The 12,202-nt window shown below is 34.7% G+C and overlaps 1 protein-coding gene across 20 annotated transcripts in view; it reads right to left on the bottom strand.

Annotated features, from left to right (window-relative positions):
- Nucleotides 1-12,202, bottom strand: part of RBFOX1 (RNA binding fox-1 homolog 1) — an 868,680-nt gene that overhangs the window by 99,344 nt on the left and 757,134 nt on the right. For all 20 annotated transcript variants that reach the window (XM_080557058.1, XM_080557064.1, XM_080557047.1 and 17 more), the window contains 2 exons: nucleotides 7,424-7,567; nucleotides 4,531-4,584 (listed from right to left, as the gene is read on the bottom strand). In XM_080557058.1, coding sequence (XP_080413184.1) covers nucleotides 4,531-4,584; nucleotides 7,424-7,567 — 198 coding nt within the window. The remainder of the gene's footprint in view (nucleotides 1-4,530; nucleotides 4,585-7,423; nucleotides 7,568-12,202) is intronic.

The following is a 12,202-nucleotide window of genomic DNA, read 5'->3' as shown; positions in this document are numbered from 1 at the left end:
CTTTTCATACAAGAAGAGACCAAATACAAAGGTAAGGCAAAACTAAGTATTAACACCACGCACTGAGAAAAACAATGAATATGAACTACAAAATTAATTCATGGACAAAATATTTTAATCAGGATCATTGGTATATTGGTATTTGTATTATTTTATTTACTAGAAGAACACATTGATGCATGCCAGTTTATACCATAGGAAGTGACTTTTTTTTTTTTTACATAGCATTTTTTGTTCCATTCTATTCAAAGTATTTTAAACTTGTCTGTTGCCTTTGTTTTGTTTCTCTTCTTTCCTTTTAAAGGCTCACTGAACGCTGAGCTCACAAGTACTCTATCAACATTCTCAAAACACCTGACTCCACTCATTTTCTCCACTCTGCGCTCCACAATTTTAGGACAAAGCCACGACCTCCTCTCTTATCATCAGACACCAAGCACATAGCTCTCTTTTCCCAAAAAATACCAGGAGTATTCGAGAGAAAGTTCCCCTCCTCAGTACTAATCCCTATGTTTTAGATGCCTGAATAGGCCTTTCTGCATCTAGCCCTTCATGCTGGATGGGCCTTTGGGTAACCTGGTCTAGTGGGAGGTGTGGCATGGGGTTGGAATTAGATGGTCTGTGGTCCCTTCCGACCCAAAGCATTCTACGATTCTTTGGTTCTTGTATCTAAAACAATCCTCAACTTTAAACTTTTATTCACCCTTTAATTGTCTCCTCAAACCTCCCACCTAAGAAGATTTTTTTTTCTTTTCTGCTAAGAAAATTTCACAGCAGAAACCATCACTGAAGCCATCAATGCATCAAGCCTAGTTCTGCACAATTCCTCAAATTCTATTTGTTCTTTTCTCTCCTCCCTGCTGAACTGTCACCCTCCCAGAACAGCCAGCAAGGAACATTTGGTGGGATATGTTTACAAAATTTTACAATCAGTTTTACTAGCTCACAATGCTGCCAGTTAAATTTTTTTCAAACAACTGAATGGAAAGATAAAAACCTAATTATATTTAAAAATTGGAAAGAGGTACAAAGTGGAGCTACAAGCCAAGATAAGACAAGAACTTCAAAGATTATGAAAAGAACGCTCGTAATTTTTTAATTTCTTATGTTTTACTTATTCTTATAATCAATACTATTTAAGATTTTATTGTTTATGCAAATGCTTAATTTTACATAGCTGACACAGAAACTCAATCAGACATCATATATTCATTCACACCATATTTAAATAGTTAGACAAACAAACTAGAATGTATTTTAAATGCAGCTGATTCAACAGTTACTTTGGTTTAGCATACTATATATTTTATTAGCCTGTAATGTAAATTTCAGCATTTTATTTTTAAAGTCTGTCAAATGACTTAATAGTAGCCTAGTAGTCAAGAAGGTTTTGTTTTAATTTGTGAGGTGCATTGGAGCTCTTGTTATTTGAAGAAAGAGCTGCTAATATAATGTACATTAAATATATACTAATACATACACACAGATTTATGCCAGTATATATTTAGTACATAGCCATGCAGAGCATTAATTTAGAACTGTAAGAAAATAAAAACTAAAAATAATTAAAAAAATGTACTTGATGTTCCTGTATCTTTGCAACTGTGCCCAACAGACAAAACCAATGCACAGCTCTGTGGAGAGCTACTGATGCCCAGAGTGTGGGCAGGTTGGTCAAGGAAGCACATGCAGTGTTAAAACAGAGATTAGCTTTAAAGTGAGCACAGTAATGGAAGTTATATATCAAATTGTCCTTCCAAGATTACTGGTAAATGCAGAGAATGGTAAGAAAAGAGAGGTGAAGGAAGGCAAAAACCTTTCTTAGTTTGCCATCTTTGAGCACTGAAATGTTCCACAGATAACAAAATACAAGTCAGCTGTAATAGTTTCTGCAAAGCAACATGTACTTAAGCAGCAGAGTTGTTTTTTGGTGATTGGAAACTCTTCCACATTTTTGGTATTTCATATACTTCTTTCTAAAAATATTGCAGCTTGCCACGCACAGAAATCACCATGCTCAATTTCTGGCTTGACATAATAGCAGAATTACCACAGGTTTTTAATGTTATTTTAATCAACAGAGAACTGTCAAAGGTATACCTTATTTATTTAACACAGGTTGCAAGAAAGATCTACACTAAAGCATTACTGAACTTCTTGATTTCATAAAAAGAAGTTTCAGAAATGATGAGTTGACACATGATTCTAGCAAAGTTACCTTTATTATTATTATGCCCCAAATCAAATAAATTTGTAGTATGAAATTGGTATTTTAGAGTTAAAAAAAATACTTTCATTTGTAATTTTTTTTTTTTTTTTAATATTTAGTGCTGTATGGTAATGCTATTTGAATCTGCAATTCCATTTTTCTCTAATACTATGGTATGAAAAGGAGTTTACTGCTGTTATTTTTGCAGGAATCTTTTCAAATATTAATTGTTGGAGTCAAAAGAAATGAACAACAACAATAACAAAATCTAGAAATGCTTTTATGCCAAACTGCAGCTTGAAACAAAGTTGTATTTTGATCCTGGAAACTTTTGTAGCTTTTGTGTACTTAGTTTGAGGCCACTTATAAGTCTTTTTAGTTTCGGTGGAATTGCAGTTTTGTAAAAACAGATAAGCACTGTCAGGAATGGGACGTTAATGAGGTGCATCTTAAATCCTACAGAGTAACTTGTACTGATGAGATTAGGAAGAAAAAAAAAAAAAAGAAAAAAAGAAAAAAACCACACACATAAAACCACATTTCTGTTACTCCTAATGCTGTTTTTATTTTCAGTTTATTTAATTGAGAGAAGGTAAGAGTACCTCTGTAAATCAAAATACTATGCAGATATACCTGAGCTAACTCAAAACAAGACAAGTAGCAGTATACATAAGCAAAGAGATACATCTCAGAATTATTTTATTTATCTTCAGTTGCTTATTCAGAGGCAGCTTGAGCATTGGATTCTTAGAACTATTTCATGAGAATAGGTCTGAAAGTCTCTAGCACAAAATGTGTAACAAGTAGTGATGTTACAGAACTCCCTAGAAAAATATCTTGCTTGTAATACAAAGCACTGACATATTTTCACTACTGTAGGATCACTAGTGAAAACACCCAGTTTAGAAATGCCCCCCAACCGCTCAAAAGGCTTAAACTTATGCAGTGTGATGCGGGCATGGTGGTTAAAAGTCAGACAGAACCAAGTGAAGTATGGGATTTCATAATGTCATTTGAAATTTATAAAATGATAAAATTATGTGGTAGGAACAGGTTCTGGGTAATCAACACTTTTTTTTTTTTCAAAAACTACAGAACAGCCATTATGTAATGATAATGAATTGCAGCCAACATAGAAGACCTGCCACTGTCTATGAATAAGCCGCATTGTAAGCCACTAAATTCCATAAGTTTTGATTGCTAACTGAAAAACAAATAAATGTTCCAAATGTTTTTGGACTGGTAGGCTAGGGTACTATTTAATTAATGTGAGAATAATTTTGAAATATAAACCAGAAAATTTGAGCTAATCCATAGAGAGGAAGAGGAAGAAACAGTGAATGGTAGCTTTAAATTTAGAATTTAAATACTCACACCTGAAAGAAAAAGAATAACAAATGAATTAAAATATATCTCATATAAGAGATTTATGATATATATGGTTCATCTTAAAAAAAAAAAAAAAGACTGACTACAGTATTTTTATAGCAGGAAAATAATTCCAGTACTACTAATAAACCATATATAAGAGTTGCAGGAAGACTGAAACATTGGTAGTCAAATATGATAATTTTCTTCCATGGGAGAAACAGGAAAAAGATAGCACACATATGCCATACGCATAAACCCTTATAATGCAGCTGATATCATAGATGAAGCATACTAGGAAACTAGAAACAGTTTTGAACCAGGTAATGACAATAATGTTGGCATAAGCATTCTGTCTTGATTTATTTCTTAAATATCCAGTAAATTGTATGCATTAAAGTCAATGTAAATTTCAGAAAAAAAAATGTAATACTACAAGAACTTCTTTCATCAAATAAATGTTAAAACAGATTTTATTCAAAGGGTTGGTGTACTGAAGCTTTTACTAAAGAGGAAAACATCTGCACTTAAATCATCTGGAACAATCATATCTTCTCAATTACTGAAGAAGATAGTTATTAGGTATTATTACCATCTTTCAGTTTAATAGAAAAAAATGCACTAATACAAACCTGCCTAAAAATATCTGTAAGCATGGACTCATCTTATAAAATAAACAAGGCAATTATCATTGGAGAATAAAGAAAGCAGAAGTCAACATTCCTATAAAACAGATGACAGTTTGGAGTAGTTAAAATTACCCCCTTTAAAAGATACAAAATGAGTCCAATGATTTTCCTTCTGCTTTGGAAACTACATGACAAGTCAGAAGATGTTTCCACTAACATAGAGTTTCAGATGTTATTTTTTACAGCAGTGCAGTTGTTTCCTTTTACTCATATAAAATATTTTAAACAAACTAAAAAAATCCTTGGGTGAATTAAACTGCTTACCTTTGAGCCTCGCTCATTAAAAATAATTTCAACATCTAAGATTTTACCAAATTGCTGCAAAGAAATAGAAAATTTACATGAAAAAAAGATAACTTCAATGCTTTATCATATAAAGTACAAATGTTTGTTTCAGAAATTGATGCACCATATCACAAAGTTAAAGAATATAAAATGAAAGACAGTCAAGCACCAGAAAAGACACACTGAAGAGTAGCCGAATCAATATTAAATGTCATTATACTTGTCACGATCATTCCACATACTTATTTATGAACTTTAAATTCAATGAGATGTTCCGACAAAGAGGAAATCATCACTAAATTGTAAACAGTAAATTGAAAGTCATAATTTTGTTTTGGTTTTGTTTTGTCTTTTCATATACTACGTTACTTTCTGGTGATTCATCCAGTCCAGCTGCCATCACCAATTGTTTTAAATGTAATATGCTGTAGAGTTAATTTGATTACAGTATAATAAAACATCACTAACAAGACAGGATTAATGGCCACATGAACATTGTCACCCTCTGGTCATCCTATCCTCTGAAGAACCTTTGCTTCTGAAAACTTTTTGCAGTTGCTTCCCAGAACAGGTAAAGGAGTTTGGTTTCATCGAATTCTTGTAAAGCAGAAGTAAATAAGTGGGAGTTTCATCAGTGGCTCGTTGAAAATAATGGATATACCTTGTTGAAAAGGTATATCCATTATTCCCTACCTAATTCTTGTCATCCTAGAATGTAGTTTGGAAAACTAGAATGGATACTTATGTGTTGGTGTTTTTTTCTCCCACAGAATTGCACTTTAGTATAATGTTTACAGTAACTATTATTTTCACTGACCTTCCAATAGCATTCACAGTCATCTAGGCATTGTTCATGCACACAAAACTTGACCACAGTTGCTGTCCTAAAGAAAAAGGCTCTGTTTGACTTGTCTCAGTAAGAGAATAAATGTTTGACTCAGGCAGTGTTTAGTTAGAACACTTTTGGAGATGGCACATTCTGTGATGTGACACTCTAATATATCAGTGGGTCATTTCTGTTGTTTCTTATATCATTAACATGCTGTATAGATCAGTGTTAACACTGACAAATAACACAAACAATGATTAAACAAAAAGGTAGAAATTAGAGGCAGGCAAATGAAGAAAAATCTATCAACAGACCAAGGAACTGCAGTCTTTTAAGATGTACTCCAGTCTTTTACGATATAACAAACACTTACAGGACAGAAAGAACAACATTCCTTTTCTACCTTATTAAAGTGTTTCTATTTAGTTATGAAAATCAACTATCGTTTCTTGTCCCTTGCCTTGTTTTATGTTATTGTATTCACCATCTAATTAACTAATATTTTAACTACTTTAACCTATAAGCAGACAATGACTTAATGTTTAAACAATCCTCCTCTGCTGTATTCAAGTCAATACAAAAAAATAAAATAAATATCTGCCATGTGTATAACGTGTTCAAGATGTAGCATTACCGTTTCATTTCAGATATCTAATTAAACTCACACTTGCAGAAATTTAATTTTTATATCAAGTCAGAAGCTAAAAGTTTATTGTTGCCAAGTCATTCTAAAGCTGGAAATCTCCAGCCATCCTTCAGTTTTAGTCTTTTGAGACCTAAGACATAGAAATATTGAAAAGAAATGTAGTTTTTGTTCATTTATAAATTTCTAAAATCCCTATAAAACACTTTCTTTTAATGTACTTTCAAATAAAAACCATCTATTTTAAGTGGTTTGTTTAATTTAAAGAAATTTGCATTTTTCCTCTGTAGAGGGTTATTATGCCTTCTACTATATGCTGATGAGTTGTAAGCTGCATTTAGGGGAGGTTGCTTGCAGCAAGTCATATATGGCAACAGTCACCCACATTACCCAGTGTCATACTAGGATTATTTTTTTTTTCCAGTGAATGTTTTCTTCATTTCATACAAATAAAAGCTGAAAATGTCTTAACACACAAACAAAGATATTAGAAGAATTTAAGTCTGAACTGAACATGAGAGAGCAAGAAAAGGATAGTGGCAGGTAGTATTAATGCTATGCCATATAATATGAACTGTAACAAAGAAGACACTAAATTTTAGTGAGTAAGAAAGAAGAAAGCAAGAGGAACACAAATACTAAAGAGTACTAGCCTGGAACAGGAAAATCTGGGTTCTAATAGCTGCTCAAGTACTATTTCTAGATTGTATTTAGTGAGTTTTCAAAAATAAACCTAACAGTTCTTGGAGCAGGGAGAAGAAACCAGGTCTAACCTCTCCATGGTTATGAGCCTAGAACTGATGGCACGTATGAGACTTGTGAAACAGCCAATGCACATGAAGGTAGCTGATGGCCTGAGCAAAAGCAAAAATTGAGAGACTTAGAGAAATACACCGATAAAAAATTTAGAAGCCTATAGATCTATAATACTTATGAGGGGGTAGGTGAAGATTCCTACTCCCAGAGTTCTTGCTTAAAACCAGCCCATGTCTCACTTCTATAGATTCAGTTCTCTTGCTCATGAGGTCAAATGTTGAATATTTTACAATACACTCTCCAAAATCAATAAATACAGGAATATAAATCCCAATGAATACAGCAGGAATATATACTCATTTAATATCTTAAGCCAACATAGTTAGCTTTTTTGAATGAAATGTAAAACTACACAATACATAGACTACACCAATCTCTATCATATATGGTAGAATCAGTAGAATTTCTTTTCCCAACTATGATTGGCAAATCAGATGTTTGGTTATAAATATATGGAAAGAAAATCATCACTGAAAATGGTTAAACGATCTAAATCAGAGAGATCTCTAACAATATTGCCTGTAATATTAAGTACCTATTGCAATGAAAATATAAAAAAGCATAAATAAAGCATGAGTACTTACACCAAACATTTGTCTAAGATCTGGATCACGGAATCGGAATGGTATATTTGAGACGTGAAGCCGTTTTGGCTGTGATTTGTTTTCTGTGTTTTCAGAAGATTGTGTCTGTTGCTGGCCATCAGTCTGTGCTGCATCTTCTGTCTGCTAAAAGGGTAAAGGAAAACAATGTAAAGCATGCTGAAAGTGTTCCTACAGTTTTTAATGTAAATAAAGTGGCGGGCTGAAATTCTCAAAAAATTACTGAAAATGATTTTTCATTTTCACTCAGACAAAGGTTCTGAAGGATAACAGAAGTTGAAATAGTTGAAATTCAAAATTCAAATCCCTTTCTTTATCTATCTCAATAGTACATGATTTTGGGGATATTTTTAATACGTATTTGGAATACGTCAGAGGATAGGTAGGATATTATTTTCAATGTTGATTTTCTAAGCTATTTCTAAATAATTAATAAATATGTCTCCCTATACTGTAAGACTGTTGAAATCTCTTCAAAATGTATACAAATGGAAAAAACTGAATCTCCATATCCAAATAACAGACTATTTGTAGTAGCATGCTATGCACTTTCAAATAAGATTAGCACTTTCATTCAGAGACTACTGGGACTTCTACACAGGAGGTAGGTAACACATCACATTCTAGTTGCCATTTCATAAGCAATGGTAATAGGCACCAGAGGGTCATTTTGTCTATATAAATGGTCACCATTATGGAAAAGGGCTTGAGTTGTGAAAGAGAATAGAAGTATAATTAGTGGCAAAAGTTGCCTAAGATGAAAGTGAAACCCAGAAACAAAGTTTTACAGATTTTCTCTCTCACCAGAATACGAACATAAGATGGTACTTCTTACAGGGAGACTGTTCCCTAGATTTAAAATGCTATTTTATGACTGAAAGATGTTGTGTGCATTATAATTTTAGAAACAAAATCATAAAACCCTAGAGAGATTAGGAAAAAATAGAAACTCTTTCATTTGAAATGTAAAAACTAAACAACATGGGTCTATCAGTATATTATAGAAATCTCTGGGCTGCACTCCTTAATGATATCATACAGTGACTTACAATATCATAGTGACACTGCGTGTGCAGTACTCTTTCACTAGTACAAGGTTTTGTATAGGTATGTTAAAACAACAGTTTTCTTTTGTACTGGTAGAAAAAAATAGGGGAAATAAAATATATTGATGAAACTACAAGGATCATCTTAAAACTATTACTCTATTTTCTCTGTCCTTCCTTTTCCTTCTGACCATATTCTTCTTCCAAGTATTCATTTTTCCCTTGTGTTCTAATGTTACAATTCAGTTTCTATTTCTATTTTATTAAAAAAAATAAAATAAAAATCTCCCATTTCCTGTTATTATCAAATTTATTTTTAGGGACAACAGTTTAAGCAAAGTAAAAATGGTTAAATAAAATAAACCTTACCAATTCTAGTACCAATAAGCCTGTTAAGAAGGAAGTAAAAGAACTCAAACAGAAAATATTTACATCAGCAATGAGTACATATCAACTTAATGCTAGCAAGTTCAACATCATCATCACCCATCATCATCTCCAGTAAATATTTTCCTGTATTACTTATTTTGAATCAAGAGTTGAACAGTGCTCTCTAAAGTCATCTCATTCAGGCTCAATCACTGCCCTATTTCAGTGCCAGCAACAGGAATAGCTCAGACAACTGGGGACAGTTCTAATCGTGGCCCCTACACTTATAACGGGGCATGATAAGAATAAGAATGAGCGATCAGTGAACCACAGGTCTGCTTTTCAAGCAACAACGTTGATTTATGTGTTTACCAAAAGAATATTGTATAAAATCTTCAGTCCAGGATGAGGTTCAATGCATATTTTCTTTCTTCACAAAAATCTCCCTCTTTGCTGGGTTAAAAACTTGCTGGATGGCTGAACCCAGAGCGTAGCGGTGAATGGAGTGAAATCCAGCTGGCAACTGGTCACCAGGGGTGTTCACCAGGGGTCGGTGTTGATGCCCATCCTCTTTAATATTTTATTGATTATTTGGATGAGGGAATTGAGTGCACCCTCAGCAAGTTTGCAGATGACACCAAGTTGGGGGGGAAAGTGTCCATCTGCTGGAGGGTAGGAAGGCCCTGCAGAGGGACCTGGACAGGATGGGTCGATGGGCAGAGGCCAATGGGATGAGGTTCAACATGGCTAAGTGCTGGGTCCTGCGCTTTGGCCACAATGACCCCATGCAATGTGACAGGCTTGGGGCAGAGAGGCTGGAAAGCTGTGCAGAGGAAAAGGATCTGGGGGTGCTGATTGATGCTCACCTGAACACGAGCCAGCAGCGTGCCCAAGTGGCCAAGAAGGCCAATGGCATCCTGGCTTGTATCAGGCATAGTGTAGCCAGCAGGACCAGGGAGGTGATCATCCCCCTGTACTCTGCTCTGGTGAGGCCGCACCTCGAGTACTGTGTGCAGTTTTGGGCCCCTCAGAACAAGAAGGACATCAAGGCCCTGGAGCGTGTCCAGAGAAGGGCTAGGAAGCTGGTGAAGGGCCTGGAACACAAGTCCTGTGAGGAGCAGCTGAGGGAACTGGGCTTGTTTAGTCTGGAGAAGAAAAGGCTCAGGGATACCTCATTGCTCTCTACAACTACCTGAAAGGAAGGTGTGGGGAGCTGGGGGTTGGCCTCTTCTCGCAGATAACTAGTGACAGGACTAGAGGGAATGGCCTCAGTTGTGCCAGGGAAAGTTTAGGTTTGAAATTAGGAGACATTTCTTCTCAGAAAGAGCAGTCAGGCATTGGAACGGGTTGCCTAGGGAGGTGGTGGAGTCATCATCCCTGGGGGTGTTTAAGGAAAGGTTGGACCTGGTGCTTAGGGACATGGTTTAGCGGGTGACATTGGTAGTAGGGTGATGGTTGGACCAGATAATCTTGAAGGTCTTTTCCAACCATAATGATTCTATGATTCTATGATTATACTGCAGTTTCTCTCCCTTCCTTTCAAGTAAGACAACTAGGTGTGATATACAAACAATCACTGAAAGGATCCCAGTTAATAAACAGATAAGTAATTTTGAGGCTTTATTTAATCTTGGATCTTCTGCAGTGATCCAATTTACAGTGCAGTTCTGCAAATTACCAAATGCCAGTTGCTGAATAGAGTCAGAGGTGGTAAGAATTTACTGAAGGAAACATAGGCTTGCAACTGCCCTGGCATCAACAACTGAGGTCCCTGTGATTTTTGCAAAAGCATTGATTCGCCAGTAATATCTACATTTCATGCTATATGATGCTACTGATACACAAATGCAAACTTTTACATGCACTAAAGAAGAATTTTCAAGTGATCCAAGTGTAAAACTAACTGTGAGTCTTGATCTGCTATTGCCTCAACTCACAGGCAGCAACAAACTAAACAGTTCATCCTTAAGTATTTCTCGTAATTTAAATAATAAAGCTGGAATATAGCTGTTAAGAAAGGAAAAAAAAAATCCATATTAATCTCTTGCTATGATATCTAAAGCAAAGTAAAATTTCAAAATTAAGATTTTAGAAAACTGATCAATCCATAAGCGCCACAAAGATTACTTTCCACATTCACATCTTTACAGGAGAGAAATACGAAGGAAATTCAGTTGGGGGGGGGGGTGAGGAACTGGAAAATTGTTGAATACAACACTCAGGAAAAATTTAAGGTCAGTTAGATTAATCTGAAGAGAATTAAAGAATTCTGAAGATGACGTTCAGCTTCAGGAACAAAGGGTGCCCTGGGAAGAAATTATATAATCAGCATACTGTATAAATGCAAATTGGAAAAAGTAATTTCTGTTCATGATATTAATAAAAATGATGAGAAACAAGGAGTGGAAAAGTTGAACCATGCATTATTAACATACCAAAACATTAAGAGCAACTTCTGTATCGAGAAGTTTAAGACAAATTATTAAAAAAAAAAAAAAAAAAAAAAGCCAGAGCGGTTTCTGAAGATGACATTAAAATAACTATGGATGTTAGAATCCGCCTTCCCGCCCCCCCCCCCCCCCAGCCTGAAATTTAGAGTTCTAGTGAAGAACGTCTCAGAGGAGTTTGGACACTGAGGAATGAAAATGAGAAACTTCAGAAAGTCACTATCATCAAAAATATGCAAATGCCTTTAAAGAGGTCTGTGGCAAAATTAACATAGCTAAAATGTTTACAATGTATTATAAGGCTTGATATTACAATAGTGTCTTTACAAAACGTATCACCATCCAGAAACGTACATATGGGCAAAGGAGATCTGGAGAAGGATAACTGCAAATTGAAATTGAAAAATGAAACTTAGACGAAAATTTCCAGGTAACACCAAGGAGGTAAATAGATGTAGGACGGAGGATACAGCCAGAATTTTGCAAAGTCACAGAAAGGAAAATTTCAAAGCCCTGTGGACTTGAAGAGCTAGAATGCAATTTACCTTACACATAAATAATGCATTTCAATATAGAATTTTCATTGCTAGAAGATATAAAACCTATGTTTGATATTTCTTTAAAAATTAATTGAAATTAGTATGTAAGATATTAGCCTCACTACATCCCTGCAGTCTTATATGCAATCAGTGCAGGTCCTGATCCATTAAGGGTTTGGTCTCTTTCAGTACCTTCCCTAATTCAATTAAGCAAATTAGTATGCATTATGCAAAACAAATAAATAAATAAATTGCCTATTCTTTAACATTGAACAGAAATTGAACAAAAGACAATATAGTCTGTGATTTTTCCACATTACCTCACATTTTAAGTATTAAGTTGCATCAGAGTTATCTTCA

This window comes from Anser brachyrhynchus, assembly GCF_964034855.1.
Source record: "Anser brachyrhynchus genome assembly, chromosome: 15".
NCBI lineage: Eukaryota > Metazoa > Chordata > Aves > Anseriformes > Anatidae > Anser > Anser brachyrhynchus.
The sequence above is the reverse complement of the archived record's forward strand: the minus strand, read 5'-3'. Positions and strand labels throughout refer to the sequence as shown.